Raw genomic sequence first — 20,357 nt, 5'->3', positions numbered from 1 at the left:
CTATAATATTATGTTATATGAATGAGCCCAACAAAAGAAAGCGTAAAGAGCCTTCAGTTCACCTGCACCATCAACACTCAACAGAAAGCCAATCCAGGTTCCACCACAAACTAAACGAGGGTGTCTTCCCAGCTTAGCAAATCCCAGTGAGGAGGCTGGAATCTGGTGCTCTGGTGCTCTGGTGCTCAGTTGAAGAAAAGAGCGGAGCACTTTTGGCCTTTTGGTAGCGACTGCGTCGTGGGGCCCGCACTCATCAAATAAGGACTGCGTGATTAGATGGATGTATTTGAACACTGGGAGGACCCCACTTACATCATAGTCATCGTGTGAAAGTATCCGGGAGTGGGCCCCACAACACGCTGTTCTGATCACATGATTCTCCAACCTCACCGAAATTCCTCCTCCCAGAGTGTCAAGACCGTTAGATCTCCTTGTCTCCTTCTCCCGTCCTAATCTGCGTCCGTAAGTTGAAAGTTTGATTTAATCCCGTTGTAATCTCAAACCATTAGCACCCATTTTCCTCTTTTTTTTTAAAAAAAAATCCCTTTTTATTTATTTTTCTTCCAAAAAAGTTTAATACAAGATCATTCAAGTGATTTCTCATTCTCTATTTATTTTCCTTATGTGTTTAATTCCACATCAATGTTAGTGACATGAAAGCTTTCTTATACATAAAAGTTTATTGTAATTTCATTCTATTTTTAGTTTCAAAAACAAAAAATATTTACTAAAAATAGTGATAATGCAAACATAGGCAAAAGTATATGATTCAAAACAGAAGTCACATGTAATGAAAGAAGACATTACTGTCAACTAGTAAACCAAGCTTGCCTGCAAATTTGTGTTTCGTCTCTTCATATACATATTATATATATATATATATATACAGCTCTTTAAATTAATTACTCCTCTGGTCCTAAATATAATACCCTTGTATTAAGTCATGTTGATTGGTAGATTAATGGGTGTGGAGAGAAGCCCACAAAACACTAAGAAGACAGCACAAAAACTGTTGAGTATTGAAGACCAGCGAGGGAGTTTAATCTTTGAATATTCCTCTCATTGTTGTGTGTGCCACTGACTAATCATTCATTATTATTATTATTATTATTATTATTCTGTTATATGGTAGTGAGCGAGTAAGACTAGTTGGGACATTATGTTTGAGCTGTTAGTGGAGAGCAACAAGTACGAAAGAGTTAATCATGTTTGTAACCTCGTATTGTTAGTATTATCCGTCTAATTCAAAAAAAGAAGGAAAAAAGAGCTAGCAAGAGAGAGGGAGGAAGAGGAAGCCTCTTATGAAAAATATTTTATTCATGTTTCGAACATTATAATTGCATATGCCCCCATGTCTATTACACTTTTTATCACGGTTGTTCGATCTCATATCATCTCCCCTCTTAAACTCTTTCTCCCCACATTCTTAACCTGTAAAATTACTTCTTCTATGATTATAATATTACTTATAAATCCTAGCTTGGATTAAAAGGGGAAAAAAATTAAAAACTTAGGAAAATAATCAAGGCTAAACTCTGCCAGAGACTTTTTCTTTGTATGTAACATAAGCTACCGCCAGCACCATTGACAATCAGTCAGCCATCAGACCTTCACCGTCACATGATGTTGCAGCTTGAGGTGTTCTCATCGTTGAAGAAGTGGGTGTAGGGATCTTGTGGTGGCGGAGGATATGGGTATGGGTACTGTTGAGGGTACATGTAGTTGACGGCGGCGGTGGTCGAGCATACATCATTGGCTGGAATCTCTTATCATTCCCACCTGCCATTCCCATTGCCCTCTGGTGGTTCATCATTGCTGCCATGTACTGTTGGTGTTGGAATGGGTTCCCTGCCATGGATTCTGGACCTAACCCTTGGGAGTATCCTGCGGTGTCGCCACCGCTGCCTCCTCCTCCGCTGTTCATGCCCCTAGCCAGGAGGCCTTGGACTGTCGGAATGTTACCCATTGGTGTGTTCATGTTACCTATGGGACCTGTGTTGCCTCCGCTCATGTTCGGATGATGACCACCCATCGCCTTCACAGCTTGAACCCCTCCAGGCATCAGATTTCCCTTTTGGCCCTCATCTCCATTGTTATTTTCAAGGTTTGCGCCATTTGCACCACCGCTATTCTTATTACCGTTGTTGCCATTTATGCCCTGTGGTATTCCAATGCCATTTTTGCCACTGTTACTCTTGTTGCCTCCGCCTTGATTCTGATTGTTCCCCCCACCTCCTCCTCCACCGCCGCCTTTCTTACCACTGTTCCCACTGCCTATGCTTGGCGTTTGGATCGGCATTGGTCCTCCTCCGCCACAGTTACCTTTCTTCCCATTGGCTTCGACATTTGCATTTTTAAGAGCATTCAAGAGTTGTTGCTGCTGATTCCCATTCATCATACTGTTCATCATCATGTGAGCACCATTTCCCATAGGTGGTAGCCCTTTCATCATGTTTAGAGGAACCTGAGGGTCACCAATTTCATCATCAAATTCATCATCATCAGACTCGTCATCGTCGAACTCGTCATCTAAGCAATCATCATCCTCAGGCAAATTGAACTTGACAGCTTTCGGGTTCGGGTTCAGCTGGCCTGGCAATTTCATGTCATTGAATTGAAGAGGCAGCTTTTGATCTTGAAACCCTTTCATTTGTTGAAGTTGCTGCTGAAGATTTGGTGGTTGCTGGCCATCCTTAGGCTGGTTGTTTCCACCCCCTTTCTGCTGACCTTTGCTATTTTCGCCGCTGCCTTTTCCTCCATTATTGTTGATTTGCACGTTCTTCATCTGGTTGGCAAGCTGGTTCTGATTATTGTTGCTGTTCTTGTTATTGTTATTGCCATCTACTTTTGGGGCACCCCACGGCTCTGCATGTTTCCCAGATTTCAAGAGCTTCTTGATGAGTATGTCCAGGTCAACATTCCCAGTGACAGTGACCTTGCCTTGTTCTGAATCTATCTCTGTAATATATACTCCTGAAGAATTTGAACAATAAACTAGCAAATCAGATCATGAATTTTCAAGATATGAGTAACTGAAAACAAACTCTTTTCTGGGAGCAAGTATAAATAATGAAGAGAGATTATCTGATGCACCATCAATTTTCCTCAAGACTTTCTTCACTTTATGCTTACATCCACCACAATGTATGTTAACTTTAAGAACATATTTCTGCATGCACAAGCAATCCCAGAGTCCAACACAGAGTAATGAGAGAAATTTATTAACAAGATGGCTAATAGAAAAATGATAAGAATGAAGAGAGGCTACGAGTGAAAATAAACAAATCAAGACAGAAAATATAGTACCCGAATCTTTGCAATCTCCTCTTGATTCATCTCTTAGGAACTAATGGAAGTAGAGAAAGTCACAACTGGGGTAGTGACAGAAAGAAAGAGGTCTAAATATCTAAATAGATCTAAGAAAACTGGATTATGGATGTCATGAGAAGATGGGTGGAGACTGAGAGAGAGAAACCCAAGGAGGACAAAAGGCTCAAACTTGGATAGAGATGAAGAAAGAAAGAGAAGGGTGAAATGTAATAAGGTGGGTGTAGACCACCATTGAAATGCTGCACGTATTTTGGGGCAGCTTCTAAATCATTTGTTTCTTAGGGCGCGCGAAAGGGAGTAAAGAGAGAGAGAATGAGAATGGTGGTCAAGCAAGCACTGCTTAGTTCATCTTTTTTTGTGGCCTTATTTATGAAGAGATTTTGCGTGTGGCCATGGCTTATGTTTGAGATGCTTTGTAACTCTCACAATTTAACCCCATCTATATGGGTTGCATACCTTGGCTAACAATCCACTTTTTGGTTCGACCTTATGAAAGTTTCTTATTCTCTCTCTCTCTCTTGATCAGGCCATTTATGATTGTCAGATCTTCACTGGGTATGATGGTAAATTCCACTTGGTATTGATAATTAAGGTGCAACATATTTTAGCCAGATATAATATCATTGGATCTTAATCTAAGGCCAAATCATTTCCAGCTGGTAGAAGGTCAATAAAAATTGAAAAGTGAGATAAACAGTGATTGGATGATCCTACTCATCAGTGTGTCAGATGAGTCTCTTTTATTTTTCTGTCTTTTTCCTTAACAAAACTAGGGGCTGAAAAACATTGAACCTTCCAATTCAGTTTTCTCAATTCAAACAAGTTCATAAATATATAATAAAGTCACATAACTTAGGCACAATTAATATCCACAGGTGATTTCAAAAAAAAAATCCACAAGTGAATGAAATACTATTCTTGTATGGTCAATTGAAAATAAAAATAAGCAATGACTAGATGGTATAATTTAGATTAATTTGTTAAATAAATTTCATAATTTCTTTTATCCTTCTCCTCACTAAACTGGGGGCTAAAAGAAAACCTTTACTTGGTATAATATCAATGGATCTTAATTTAGGACTGCCTTCTTTACAGTTGTCGCATGATTAATTGAAAATTGAAAAGTGAGATAAACAGTGATTGGATGATTCTACTCATCAATGCGTTAGAAAAATTTCTTTCCTTTTTCTATTTCTTCCCTTAAGGAATCCCAAGGCTTAAAAAAACATTGAACTAGCCAACTCACTTTTCTCAGTTTGGACAAGTTCATGAATATGTAATAAAGTCACATAACTTAGTCGCAATTAATAACCATAAGTGAATGAAATACTATTCTTGAATGATCAATTGAAAATAAAGATAAGAAATGAGGGATGATAGAATTTGGAAAAATTTGTCAAATAAATTTCATAATTTCTTTTATTTTTATCCTTAATAAACTCGAGACTTAGAGAAAACCTTCACATGGTATAATGTAAATGGATTTTAATCTAGGGTTGCATCCTTTACAACTATTGTGTAGTCAATTAAAAATTGAAAAGTATGATAAACAGTGATGATCTAACCTATCAATTTGTTAGATAAGTTTCTCTTTTCTTTTTCTTTTTTTTTTTATATCTTCCCTTAATAAAGCCATAGGCTGAAAATTATTGAACCAGCCAATTCAATTTTCTCAATTCAAACAACTTAATAAAGCCATAGGCTGAAAATCATTGAACCAGCCAATTCAAACAACTTCATGAATATGCAATAAAGTCACATGACTTAGTCACAATCAATATCCATAAATAAATGAAATACTATTTTTACATGGTCAATTGAAAATAATGATAAGCAGTGATTGGATGGTATAATTTGGATCAATTTGCCAAACAGATTTCACATTTTTTTTTATATTTCTCTTCAATTCTAGGGGTTAGAAGAAAACTTTTACATGGTATAATATCAATTGATCTCAATCTAGAGTTGCATCCTTTACAATTGTTGTATATACGTCAATTGATAATTGAAAAGCGAGATAAGAAGTAATTAGAGATGAGTTTGCTCATCACTGTGTCAGACAAGCTTCTTTCCTTTTTCAATCTAGCTCCTTCCTTAATAAATCCAAGGGCTGAAAAACAATGAACCATCCAATTCAATTTTCTATTTTTCTCATTATAAATACGCTCATGAGTATAGAATAAAGTTGCATAGCTTAGTCATTTTTAATATTCATAAGGGAAATCAAATACTATTATCTTGAAAATAAAGATAAATATTGAATGGATGGTATAATTTGGATGAATTTGTCAAACAGGTTTTGCTACTTCTTTCATCTCTCTCCTTAGTAAACTTTGGGCTTAAACAACAACTAAACTAGCCTCTAACTTGGGTTAAAACGCTCCCATGAGGAAGAGAAAGATAAGGAGAAAAGGAACTCATTTCTGCAAACTCACAGGTAGAAAAGCGAGACTCATTAAGTGTCAAACTAGAATTGAGTGTTTCACAGTTATTGCGTAATGAACTAACAAAAGAGATAAACGTTGATTGGATAGTTCTATTTGTTTTTTTTTTGGCCAAAATTGGATAGTTCTATTTGGATCCACCTATAAGCTAGGCAAACTATATCGTCCATATCTCAATTTAGTAAACCAGGGATTGAAAGAATAACTTATCCATCTAGCCAATTCAATTTTCTCAATGCGAGTTAGGTCGAATAATATAATAAATAAATATCTTTGCCATTAATATCAATATAAAATATGAAATCTATTATGAGTCTTACGATTCATAAGCCATGTCTAATATGATTTATTCATTATATTCATTAAAATACAAGAAGAGAGAAGCCTACGTAACTAAGGTTAAAATGGGCTCTTATAATCCTACAAGATAGAGAAAGGTAAAGTGGAAAGTGGACAAACTTCTTCATTCAGATGTCAAGAGCGGAAAGATCACATTATGTCTTCCATTCCTATATATCTTTAATAAAGTAAGGGTTAGAAGAATTGTTTATCCGTCTAATTCAAATTTTTGGGTCATGAAATATAATAAATAGTGATCCAAACGATAAAAATACTTTGTTATTAATATAACAAGTAGCATGATTCATATGAACCATATATAAGTAATACGACATTTTAATCATACTCATTAAATTACATGAAAAGCCTTTCTGTCTCAGTATGATTATAATAATGAGCTCTTCTAATGCCACAATTTAGAGTTAAATAATATTTCATATGTAATTGTAACGTGATCAACTAAGAAAAGAGAGATAACTAGTGATTGAATGATCCTACTGAATGCACTTGTTATCTATGTCACATCACTTCTCCACTATATCTCTACTTGTTGAACTAGGTGCTAAAAGAATAATTCAGTTTTTTTTTTCCAATTTGAGCAAGGTCTCAAAACAAAATAAATAATGGTTTAAAATTATTAATGTTGTTTAATATTAATATAAAAAGCATGGTTTATCCTCTTTATTCATTGGAATATAAGAGAAATCTACCTAATTAGAGTTGAGAAAATTCTGTTAATTCCATAAGATAGAGAAAGATAAGAAGAGAGAAATTGGTCCCGTTTCTGCAATAATTTTTAGAAAGATGTGTGTGTCTGTGGGAGACTTGCATGTAATGATAAGATTCATTATGAGATGTCAATTTAAAGTTAAATATTTCACCCTTTTTGCATAATCAAATGAGGAAAGAGATATACAGTGATTGAATGATCCTGGCCTGCTTGGATTTATCCGTCGATTAGATCATGTTATGTCTTTTATATCTGTCTCCTTCATAAATTAGGTGTTGAAAGAAAAACTAAACTAGCTAGCGAATGTAACACATTTTGTGTCCCAAAAGGCAACAAATAATGGTCCAAAGACCCCAAAAAAAAAAACTATCATTATTGTCACTATAAAATAAGAAACTTATAACAAGTTACACCATTTATGAAGTATGAATTAAATAATATGACTTATTCACCATACTCAATAGAATACACGAAAAGAAAATTTAATTAGGATTAAAAAGAACTCTTGATTCTATAGGATAGAGAAAGATAAGAACATAAAAGTTAGTCTCACTCTTGTGAGACTTGCATATAAATAAAATGATATTCACTGGAAATTAATTTCAAATTGAACCTTTTACTATTATTGTTGCTAAAGGAAAGAGAGAAACAGTGATATGATCTAGCTTGAATATAATCCACCTATCAGCTAGCTGTCTAAGGTTAGATTTTCATGTGTTCTATCTTTTTCATTAATAAATCAATGCTGAAAGAGAAATTAATCCAGCTCATTCATGTTTCTCAATCCAAGTCAGGTCATAAAAAATTTAATAAATAACGGTCCAAAATGAGAAAATATATTTTTCTTATTATATAAAACGTATAATTTATAATAAATTATATTATTCATAAAGTATGAGTAATTTTTCATTAAATACAATGGATGAGACCCATAGTAGTTATGCTGGTTGGAATTAACTAGAGCTCATTGATTTTGGATTAATTAAGCAGGCCTTTAGAATTTATGGAGTCTATGCAACCTAAGTTATGTGCTTCTTAAATCTTACATCCTTTCTTGGATGCTTAATATAAGAACTACTTAATTAATTTAAATATAATAAAAAAGTCAAATAAATTAAGTTAATTATAACCAATGTGATGATATGATCTCCCCAATTTACTCTTGCATCACATTCAATTATATATCAATTTATGAGTTAAATAAATCAGTTTTGAAAAAAAATAATAATAAATATAAGAGATGAGATATTATATTTAAGAATAAATTGAATCCTCATGAAGGAGTATATTAAAAAAATAGCTTTTTTCCGACATTAAAAAAAAATAGTTTTGATGTTTGAAGGGATGAGGAATTGGAAACAAAGATAAGATCTAAGATGATTTTTAAGGAATAAAACTTTAATACAAGAACAGGTAGACATGTCAAAGTCAAACCAATTAATACTTACGGGGTCTTCCAATCATCAGATCCAGAAGGTTACAAAACCTTCAATCCACTGTTTCCCTCATCCTCTCTACATTAGTACATTGAACCTAATTATAATTAAGGTCAAGTTTTAATTTTCAATTAATGGAGAATCTGCTCAAACTTAAATGCATTGGATTTTCATTTATTATGATCAGTCACTTTAAATATGCGTTTGTATTTGGTTCGATAGACAAGGTGTAGGTGTTTCTTAAAGCCAGGCTTCTTCTTTTTTTAACAAAAAAATCCAGGCTCAGATGAGGATTTTATATATATATATATATATATATATATAAATATATATATTGCAATTTGAACTTAAGATCTAATTTAATGTTTTCCAATATTGTACTACAACTGTAACCCCAAAACACAAAGTTATGTCAACGCCTGATATATATCTTCGATTTTTTTAATGAAAAATTGCATCTTTAATCCTTTCATGTAAAGTTTTATTTTATTTCCTTAATTTTATAAAGTATTTTTCAGTCCTTTTATCATAATTATAATTTATTAAACATTCTAAAAAAAATTTTCAACTAAATCAAATAAGACTGTCTATACAAAAATATTTTCCCTTCTCTCTCCCCTTCTCAACTAAACATGGTCACATGAAAACCTCTACCCTCTCTTCTACTCCCCTCTGTTTTGTTGAACCAAGCGCCGCATAGGTGGTGGAAATTAGGTAATGTCACTGTTTAAATATTGGGCCTCGTTCGGCCCATATTGCAAATTTCAAATTTAAATATCCCAGAAATATTGGGCTGCTGGTTTGGGCTTTGTGTGCTCCTCCAAATTCAGCATCTTGCATATGAGGCCCAAGACTTAAATCAAATCCCCACGAGCTATGATAATACTTGATATTCAGGACTTAAGTTTAGCAAAAGGGTTAATACAAATTTTAGTCCCTCAAATTTGGACCCAATTTGGTATTGGTCCCTGAAATTTAAAACGTGTGGTATTGGTCCCTGAAATTATGTTCGTTTCAGACCGTTGGTCCCTAGCATCTTAGCACCGTTAAATTCTGCTGACATGGCGTTAACACCGTTAAACTGATGAGTTGGCATATGACCTGGACATGATATTGGTCCCTCAAATTTGGGGCCATTTTGGTATTGGTCCCTGAAATTTAAAACTGATGGTATTGGTCCCTCAAATTATATCTGTTTCTAGCATTTGGTCCCTGATAGCTTTAGGCCCTCCTCTTTTTATCTGTTCCTGTAGAACCCTCTACTTTGCTGTCAGCGGCTCTGGTGACTTGCTGGTTGTGCCTGCCTTTTTGTTGGAGTTGCTAGTGAGGTTCTTGTTGCTTTTTCTCAAGCTTTTTACTCTGGTAATGGGCTTCTCTTTTTTCTTGGGAGGTTCATCATCATCTGTACTAGAAGAAGATGGCTTCAATGGGAGTGGTTTTGTATCTGAAGTCGGCTTCTTCTTCTCATGAACTGTTAAGTCACCTTTTTGCCCAAAGGTAGCAGATGAAGTAGAAGGTTTAGCTGAGAATGCAATACGTTTACTCCACAATAATATAGGAGCAGAAGCTCTATGTTTTGACAAAAGTGAATCCCAGATTGCATAGATTCTCTTCGACCATAGCCTTCCATTGCTCATGCCACATCATCAAGTTTTAGTTGCCAAGTCAAATGCCATATCATAGGTTAACAAAGTTAGAGCCAACTCAGACAAATTTGATGGCGTAAAGCTATCAAGAACCAACGGCCAGAAACAGATATAATTTGAGGGACTAATACCATCTATTTTAAATTTCAGAGACCAATACCAAAATGGCTTCAAATTTGATGGACCAATACCATGTCCAGGTCATATGCCACATATATGCCAACTCATTGGTTAACAGTGTTAACGCCACGTTAGCAAAATTTAACGGTGCCAAGATGTCAAGGACTAACTGTCTGAAATGGATATAATTTCAGGGACCAATACCTCACGTTTTAAATTTTAGGGACCAATACCAAATTGGGCCCAAATTTGAGGGACCAAAATTTATATTAACCCTTAGCAAAACAAGCTAATTCCTCACAACATGATCCCAGAGATATTGGGCTGCTGGTTTGGCCTTTGCGTGCTCCTCCAAATTCAGCATCTTGCATGTGAGGCCCAAGACCTAAATCAAATCGGCAAGAGCCATGATAATACTTGACATTCAGGATTTGAGTTTAGTGAAAGAGGCTAAATCCTCATAACATGATGAACTAAAATTTGAATCATCACTGAAAAAGACACCCACATTTAGCATCCAACATGTCGGAATCAAGTTAAAATTGGTATTTTGGGCTCATTTCACTCACCACGTCTCGCCAGAGTTTTACTCATTTCGAAACATGATTTGCCAACCAAATTGGGGATCAAGTAATGGGGAAGAAAACTGTGAAAGGAGTCATTCTCAGATACATCTCTGGCACTATCACTGAGTTTGAATCGTCACTGTGGTCTCAGCCAAGTGAGTTCGCACATGGGAGGGATGAAGCTTAGACCTTATGGCATTGCAGATGTTCAGGCTGCTCAGGTGGTCGCCGAGCGAGCACTTATTAAACAGTGTTTAAGAATATAGAGATCTCATTACAACTTTGGTATGATTCGGTTTAAGATGGCTTATTTCTCGGGTTTGATTTTGCTTCCCTGCTTCTCTCACGAGTGATTGAGTATTAATTCAAATGAGGTGAGAGAGACCATAAGCATTGGTTTCTTCATGTAAGAAACGTGCGGCCAAACCCCAATCGTAGTCTTACACTGCAACTGAGAGAGTATTTCTGGGCAACTTTTTTCCACTCATGATCATACCTACTTCCAGCAGGTCTGCATCTTTACACTCTAATTAACAAAAAAAATTTCTGCCTATATGTGATAAATTAGTTCTTAATTAACTTAATATATTTGTATTACTTTAATCTTTTCATAGTACGCACTAAGGAATCCTGCTCAAGAAAGTTGGCAGCCTCTGTCCAACAGAAATGCTAACTTGTAAGGCAATATTAGCTCCAGACTCTTTATTGCTGTAAGAGAGAGAAATCAAACCCCAACAACCGGAATATTTTCTTTTCCTTTATACTCTTTGTTTCACACTGATGAGAATAAAACAACAATTGAGATCACAGTCCCATTATGTTTAACCCCAAATATATATGTACATAGGAAGCATAATGGCCAAAACCAATTATTTTGACTAGTAACTAAAATTGTATGAGAGAATCATCATAATATTCCAAATAAATAGAAGGAAGTTATCCAAAAATTAAACCAGGTTGTTTTGTGTCCCTTATTCTGCCAAGAATAGAAAAACTGCCTTCTGTCAAAAATCACTCAGACAAAGGTAAGGAAAGAATAAGCTGTAAATCTATGCAGAAAACGGCGTTTGGTTTCCCTTTTTATACAGTACACAAGGACTATGAACAGAAGAACATTAACACGATACAAAATGGAATTTTCTATACATCACCTGAGTGCAGACATGAGAACAAAGCAGAAAAGTAAGGCATTTGATGCTAATACCATACAATTCAACTTACCATCTAGGATCCCACTAATCACCATTGTTTATCTTTAATTTCTATAAGTTCCTCAATAGATTGACGACATATTGGGCATTTATTCGATTGAAGCCACAAAGCTTGTGCGCAGTCACTGCACATGCACTGGAAAATACAACAAGTATATTATAATCAGAATACTCATATGGAAAACGATTGCAATATATATTTTCTTTTATCAGTTTTAATAATATATACATGATCTGAAAACATGCAAAGAACTGATAGCTTTGAGAATAACATAGAAAGGAAAAATCACGAGCGGAAGGAAAGAGAATTCTAAGATGATACAGGGATCATGAAACAGCCAACAGCCCTCTTCTAACAAATACAGATATAGTGAAACTCCTGCAGACGGCAGTCCATTATCCATGATTATCACAACCATCATCCCATATAAGTAGCCCTTATCCAATCCATGTGCTTAGGCCATAAAAAATAAAACGCACTTATTGCTTAACAATTAAATATCAACCCTCTACATAAGTAGATTTTATATGAAATCTTACCAAGTGTCGACAAGGCAATACAGCTGTGTCCTTTGGTTCAGTCATGCATATTACACACTCCTTCCCAGAATCATTGTCATCAAAACCAGCTGCTGCTGAGCCTCCTATTCCATATAACTCTCTTAACTCATAACGGACCCCATCAATCCACAGAATTTGCCTGTCTACTTTTACTTGTAAAGGACCATCACCATTGCCTTTCTCTACGATTGCTTGAGTAATCTGCATGTGAGGAGAAAAATCTAACACGGAATTGCAGAGATTGTCATCTGCTGATGAAGTTAGTAAACATGTTTCAGCACATATCACAAAGGGGAAGACATCATCTCCAAGTGAGGGTATTGAAACATCATCCAACTCCAAAAACCCTTTGTCAATGCCTGTTCCTGAGGGCTGACAAAATTTCTGGCCTATTCCTTTCTGAAAAGGGATTCTTATAGGCTCAAATACATTGGGAAACAATGAAACAAACCTACATTTTTCCTCCTCCTTTGCAAAGTAGATTATAGTGATGCTGCCAATCAGAAATACAAGGAGTACAAATCTTAGACATGCAAAAGTATTCGATTGTGGTAATCCAGCTAACAAAATCTTTTTATTTTTAGGTTCATTCCATAAGCATCATGCAAACAAAATTAATTTATCAAGTTAAGACTCACTTGTTCAAAGTTCTTAATTTAACAGCTGATATCTTGTTCTAAACAGTCTTTTTGATGATTTGGATTTAAACACTTTACACGAGTGTAGGGATCCCTCCCTCCACATACCATATTTTCCAGCAATCAACACGAAGACATATCAACTACGATTTCATGATTCAAGATAAGCATTAAAGACATAGGTAATAGGTCTAGCAGCTAGAAAATTTGCAAATTATCCTAACTCTTAAACAACAAACAAACATGTTGAATCTCCTCACCTTGATGGATAGAATCATTGACATAATAGTAATATTCCTATCTAAAAATCTCTGCATTTCATTGTAAGTGGAAACCTTCTCGATAGTGGGTATATTAAACTGATACAAATGTGAAGGAAACGAAAAGAAGAATTTCCCACTAAACAAATTAGTTTCTTGATAATCTCATTGTCCTAAATACATGACCTAGGTAAATAATTCATGGAGATTTAAAAATTGATTATTTACTATTATCATGTAAAAAAATGTGTGTCAGTTTGCGGGGTATTAAATTTTTATTCTTTTTTTTTTTTTGGGGGGGGGGGGGAGGGGAAGTATTAAGCGAGGGAGACAAGAAGATTGAGGAGCAAAACAAATCCTCAAACTAAGTGCCATATCTAGGAATAACAGACTCTTTCGACTTCTGCAGAGTATCCTCATGGCCTCAGGTTTTCTAAGCAATGAAAACATCAGGGTCAAAATTAGAAAAATCATTTCTTGAAGCAAAAACTTCTATCATTTGTATGGACAGACAAGACATCCACATTATGATCATTACTAAACACGAAATTCATCTTAATCACCCCACCACATACATCCAAATGCAGCAACAAACTAGCAATTAAACTAATTCAGAAAAGTGAAGAACCAAAGGAAGTCCTCAGTCCTAACCTCCCATCATGCAAGGCATCGAAAACGAATGAAACCAAGCGCTGATCAGGGTAATGCTCATCTACTTCCAACCGCAATGTATCTTTGTGCACGTTCACATCGTTCCTGATCTTCTTAGCCGTTCGATGATCAACATAGGGCGGTGGCGAGACGATAAGACCAGCCGCAGCATAAATTGCAGGCCACCCATTAGCATGATTTACATAATAAGATGGGGGATACTGAAACCTACCCACCATAGAATTAGAATAATTGGAACAATTGCTATACGCATTTGAGTAACAGAAGATATGGGTCTGAGGACAGGGAGGCACATAGTTGTTGCTTTGCAGTGCATAAGGCGTGGATGAGGAGAAATAGTAGCCTTGAGGCGGCGGCGGCGGAGGAGGAGGAGATTCTGCCGAGTAATAGAAAGGTGGCGGAAGATGTGGGTTATGAAAGTAACTGCTTCTTCTTCCGCTACTCGAAGAAATTCCCATTTCAAACGGCGGAAGTAACAGAGAAGAAGAGAGAGATGAGATTGAGAAGGGAAAGTTGAAGAATCAGAATTGAGAATGGTTATATCATTGCAGAGCCAAAAATGAGCTTCAAGTGCCCAGTAAGATATTACTCGCATTCACCAAATTCTTTATTTTGAGAATGACAGTTCATAATTTTATAATTTAGTGGTGTCATAACATTTTTTATATTCAAATTAATTATAAAATTAATAATCAATAAATTTAAAAAATTTTGTGAAAAAAAAAAGACAGGGAAATGAACTCAACGCTGCATATATTATATTATAAGGTATTGTTGGCAAAAAAAAAAAAGAGGTAGCATCGGAGAACAAATTTAAAAATCATTCGGATTATTTAATCTCTCATTAACTTCAATTCTTTTTAATGCCATCTAATTTACTCTATAAAAAAGCCTTGAAGTATCAATGGTACAGACTTACTGAAGTTATCATCATTTTAGTGACCTGATCAAAACAATTAAAGACAACAATTAAAAAAATCAACTAATCCAAAAGTATTGGCGAAAACCAACTAAATATTAATAATTCTCCTTAATTTTTATCTAATTAATCGACTTAATTGTTTTGATTAAAAGGGAAAAAAAATCAAATGGCTCAAGTATAATATCAAGAGTTTCATTGATCACATTGAAAAGGAAAAAAGAACAATAATAATTTTGTAAAACGCTAATGCTTCCTTATTCCTGTCGGCTAACCACCACACCAAAACACACGCACAACACATATTTTTAACTCAGGAAAACACAATCATTATCAATCATTAGGTATAGAAGAATTGATAAGAAACCCTAAATTAAAATTTTGGATACTCTACAAATTACAGCAGTAAAGATGGGATACAAAGAACAAAAAATGGTTCAGACATCAAATTTACTGCCATTACGACAAAAGTTATATATTCAAGACCCAAATTTCTAACATTGATTCTGTGTGTGTAAATATATCCCTCCATATATAAATAAAATAGGAGTCAGCACTCAGCTTGTGCTCAAGCACTTTAATAAAGAAACAGACATAGCCTTAAGAAAGCGGGGAGAAGAATTTACAGAAACTATCGTTTTTAATTTTCATGATGATTGTCTTCAGCAGTATCATCTATCTTGATTATGAGGGGTTGGTTGAGATCTGCTGCATGTTCAGAGGTAATGGGTAAGTCTGGGGAAGGAAGAGTGCCATCTATATCTCCATTTTCAGCCAAAGCTTTTTCTAAAGCAGACTTGGCAACTTTAGTTACACATATCATCAAAATCACTGCACCCACCCGGAAAACAAAAAAAAAAAAAAAAACACATTGAGAGGTCAACATCTATGTATCTATTAAATGACCATCTTGCTGCTAAAAACAGAACATTGATTCGCCAAGAAAAGAGAATCAGTTTGCATTTAGGTTAAAAGGAATTTAACTCACCAGATATTGCAAGGCCCAAAATGATAAGTGCCTGCATGCACAAGAGAAGTAAACATTTGTTACGCATACACGTGTGTGTGTATTCAATTTGGTCCAGTCAAGAAAATGAATAAATTGCATGTATGATGCAGAAAGGAGTAGACAATTAGCATCTCTTACACAACGAGTCTTTGAAAATTCACTCCACCCATGTGTTACATCTGATAGATCTTTGAGGGTTGTTCCAAGGTATACAAGTGCCAGCGTTATTGGCTGCAATAATAACAATGTTGGAGGTGTTAACATACTACTGTAACTGGGAAGGATCTAGCAAGAAGCAGCTAGCCTATACAAATTACAGAATTCAGTGTTGGTGGAATGCAGTGGTAGACCAGGCTTGTTATTTTTTTTGGAGTAGATGGTAAACCACACTATTAGCAGAGAGACAAAACCATTTCAGAACCACATTCCTTCCCAAATCAATTCCTCACAAATCAGTTTAATCACGGTCATATTCATTGACAATGTTCGGTAATTAGGGAGCACCAAGGGTTCAATGTGGCAGTACTGGCAATCAAAACGAACAACTTTGATGGCTTTCAGAGGTGTCCAATATACCATCGAAAACTAGCAATAAGAAATCTAGTTGGCATTTGGCATTCCACAATTTGGGGGATCATTAAGTGTACAATAGAGTTCTGTTATGCATAAGTTCGTCTTTGATAATTGACCAAGGGTGGAGAAGATACCATCATTCCTAACCAGGAAGCCAGCATGTATTCCCCCAGTGGAACTGGAGTCACGGACAGGAGATAATTTAACATGTTAAATGGTAGTAATGGAACAAGCCGGAGCAGTAATACAATCTGAAAGACAGACAATTAAATTCAAAACACATCAGTTGAAAAAAAAAAAAAAAAAAACTGAAAGTAACACCAATCAAACCAGCAATAAGAAAGGATCTATTAGAAGTGTAGCCTTCTTCAGAAGCCACTAGTAATTTCCATGTTATTAGCCACTTACACATCAGAAGATTCAAGAATTTCATAACATTATGAAGCATACGAACCTTAAAGCCAGATCGCTGAATTGCAATAGCCACTGACTTAAACTGAGGATAATCCTTCAACCTAGAAATGACAAATGATTTCCCAATCTGTACAGAAGGACTAAGGTGTGAATAAAAAACCTCACATCACGGAATAGAAACATGGACCAAAATGTTGCTTATGGTATATAGAGAAAAGCAAGAAACAAAGGGAATTGGGTACTACTACAAAAACAAGTTTTTAATTATGGAGTTTCCAAAGGTGATGTTTCCGTTCCAACTACTTAATATTGTAAAACTTTGGAAAACTTACTGTTCTACCAAGAAGAAATGCAGCTCCTGCACCAACAGTTGCACCAACAGAGTCAGCAACAAAGCCCACTGGAAGACCAAAAAGATAACCGCCACCAAGCTGAAAACAGTATATCAAGTTAAAATGGCATGGTGTTGGTTTCGTACTCCACCAGGTTCTTTAAAGAAGAGAAGCACGGAGATGAAGAAGGGAAGGAAAGCAAAAACGCAAAAAGGATGATAACAAATAGAGTAAAACCTAAAGCGAACTTCAATAAGATATAAAAATCAAGTTCTAAAGAATGACACAGATCAGCCATCAGAACAGGAAAATTAAATGCTTATGTTGCAAATTAGACTATCAGGTTCAAAAAGTCAAATGCTGAGAAATTTCCATCAAATCAGATATCACAGGCATTTTTGCCCAAAATATGCGACGTGACATAACCACATAAGCAGTACATGCATCTCCGTTTCCTTATCACATGCATCCAGTCACTGGCCATTCTCAACCATAGAAAAGGTTGTAGGAGAACAAAGTTCTGGCACACAAAGCAATGCAGGCAAGTCCACATAAAGGAAGCTTGTATAAACCATCACTTGAATAATTACACTGTACATGGTCTACTGACTCCAGTAAACGGGGAGGACTACAAGGGCCAAACTTTGTAATAGCCTACTTTGTACTAATGAACTATTTCATTAAAAAAGGATTTAAACTGATTTAAATATATAAAGACTATCAAGTTTCTTTGTTGGGTGCCCGCATGTTGCACTACAAAGGAGAAGCCAGACAGCAGACTAATCATTTAAGACAAGATAATATATTTTCTCAGTTTGGTTTATACGTTCTCAATCTCACATTATTCATCCCCACTATTCTATCTTTTGAAAGGCAGACATCAGACATTCAAGTTAAGAAAAATGGCAGCCTTCAGTCTAAATCTACTACCTCAAAATCTTTGGGGAAATAACAGTGCCATCAAGTTTGTAGAACTTATATACCTAGATGGCCCAGGTAAGTTCAATCTAGAAATTTACAAATAACCAAAGCTTATTAGAGCAAATATCTAGCAATGCTTTTGAGGAACAACTCTAAGCAACATTACATGCAACTACAGAAAATTTCTACAAGCAATTCAATAATGTCTACTACAAATTGTGAGGGTATCAATGCCTCTTACAGTGAGTACAGAAGCTGGAACTGCCAAGACAGTCAGAGGTATGTAAGCAACAGCCCTGAAGATGACCAGATAAATCTGAGTTTAAGACTTCATGCATTCAAGCCCACTATCAAATTATAGACTCAAGGCTCTTTAAACATGCCAACTGTTTTATGTAAATTTAATCTTTTTCACTGCATCAGGAATAAGAAAAAAATTAAAAGAACATGAATTATATAGTAAATCTGGTAATCAGTAAAATCATCAATCTCTTAAAGTGTTAACATAACATTGGGATCTCCTGACCATTTGATAGCCCAATGTTTATAAAATCCAATAATGGTACTCCAAGCAAATAACAAAGTTATAGTCTTGCAAATTTCCAATAGCTGTTCCAACTTCCAAGGATACTTATATCTATCCTATACAGCTAATATTGCATAAAATCCCTATATGATCTTAATTTCATATAGGCTTTCATCATTGGCCTGGGTAAAAATTTATTCTCAAATTGACATTTTGGATAAACATATTATAATATATTAAACGTTATGCTTCAAAAGCTAGTTTGGTCCATATGATCCGCATAAAGTACCTTGGTTTTCACATTATGACCGAAAGTTGAATACGTTAGACTTCAGTTAGTATCTTTCTCAGCTGAGACAAAGCATCAGCTTTAGAAACGCACTTTTGACCGGGTTTGTTCTGACCAGAATATTTCATACTACCAATTGCCTTTTAGTAGCAAATAGCAACAATGTGATAACATGCATTGGTTGAAGTTTCACAATCATGACAACGTAAGAATCCAAGAAAGATACTTACGAAGTGGAAATAAAGGAAGTAAAGCTTGCAATAACTTACAGGACAAGTGGACCCCAGGGACCAAGATTACTATGAACCCATACCAAGAAATCCTTCAGCATCTGCAACAAACTTAAAAAATATAAAAAACAGTCCACAGCCAGAATGTTCCTGCAACTTTTCGGGATGAAAATCCCAAGGCAGTGCTTGTAATGAAGGATAGTAGAATTATAATGAATATGCTTATCAGTGCAGCATTGTTGTTCATTACGCATAAATAAAAGAATGGGAATTTTCGTCTGGAAAATTGATTTAACTAATGAATGTCCTAGTTTTTTTAAGATCACATAGCGAATTTATGCAACTGTATTACTTAACTATCAACATAAGGAATCAGCCATTTTAAGAGCGTTCTTAATTTTATTTATTTATTGGATACAGTGCAATTGTCTTCTCCCCAACACTACTCTTCTGACGTTGGGCGCGTTATTCATACATAAAATCCGTTGGCTGAAATCCCAGTAAGCTAAGTAACAAGACCGAAGAAAGCTTTCAGGCTAGTGCACCACAGCCATCAGAGGATCATCAAATTTAAAGGATAGATGTTAAATTCCATTTCAACTTAGGGAAGGAAAGGGGGAAACCACCGCTAGAAAACGAACCCGCAGGGGGGGGGGGGAATTGAGTGGTGAAAAAAAATTAGGCACGCGCATAGCGCAGCTAACCAATTCAACGAAAATGCATGCGTCAATCCCATTTCAACCAAGAAACATCTCCGAATCGAGAGAAGTGAATCCGAGATTGTAAAGGAAGAAAAAGAACCTTTTCGATTGGGAGAGTGAAACAAGCAGCAACAACAGCGCCAATAACAAGAAGCAGAAGAGTGATCTTGAGGGCGGAGGCCCAGGTGACAGCCATGGTGATCCTGCGACGCCAAGGCCTGCACTTGTCGTCGTCGTCGTAATCAGATGGCAAGTGTTTCAAAGATAAGCGAGCCCTCAATCCCTCAGAATTTGCCAGATTTGGATGAATTTGATCAAAAACCGATGAAAGCGACAGCGTCGTCTTATTAGTTCATCATCAGTCGGATTCAGGGCCCTTCCAAAGTTCGAACTTTTCTAACCGGCTTTTTCCGCCTCTCTTTTCTTCAGCACTGCACCTCCAGACACTAGTATTGATTGGACTGGACTGCAATTTGTCCTTCATATTCCT

The 20,357-nt window shown here is 35.7% G+C and overlaps 1 protein-coding gene and 2 pseudogenes across 1 annotated transcript; all 3 read right to left on the bottom strand.

The window, feature by feature from the left end:
• LOC114719720 (heavy metal-associated isoprenylated plant protein 32-like) lies at nucleotides 1-3,336 on the bottom strand (annotated as a pseudogene).
• Nucleotides 3,337-11,547: 8,211 nt separating this feature from the next.
• Nucleotides 11,548-14,532, bottom strand: LOC114719722 (probable E3 ubiquitin-protein ligase LUL4; annotated as a pseudogene).
• A 695-nt stretch (nucleotides 14,533-15,227) lies between these two features.
• Nucleotides 15,228-20,206, bottom strand: LOC114719719 (TVP38/TMEM64 family membrane protein slr0305). Its single transcript, XM_028905233.1, has 9 exons — nucleotides 19,968-20,206; nucleotides 19,206-19,267; nucleotides 18,363-18,417; nucleotides 17,201-17,299; nucleotides 16,909-16,995; nucleotides 16,589-16,705; nucleotides 16,020-16,112; nucleotides 15,861-15,891; nucleotides 15,228-15,703 (listed from the first exon to the last, which is right to left on the bottom strand). Exons 1-9 carry the CDS (start codon nucleotides 20,061-20,063, stop codon nucleotides 15,513-15,515), a joined length of 831 nt encoding a protein of 276 aa, XP_028761066.1. The 5' UTR covers nucleotides 20,064-20,206; the 3' UTR covers nucleotides 15,228-15,512.
• Nucleotides 20,207-20,357: the final 151 nt, after the last annotated feature.

Source organism: Neltuma alba, unplaced genomic scaffold (genome assembly GCF_004799145.2).
Source record: "Neltuma alba isolate B1F8T4 unplaced genomic scaffold, ASM479914v2 tig00011940_pilon, whole genome shotgun sequence".
Taxonomy (NCBI): domain Eukaryota; kingdom Viridiplantae; phylum Streptophyta; class Magnoliopsida; order Fabales; family Fabaceae; genus Neltuma; species Neltuma alba.
This window is presented reverse-complemented; position numbering and strand designations above follow the sequence as displayed.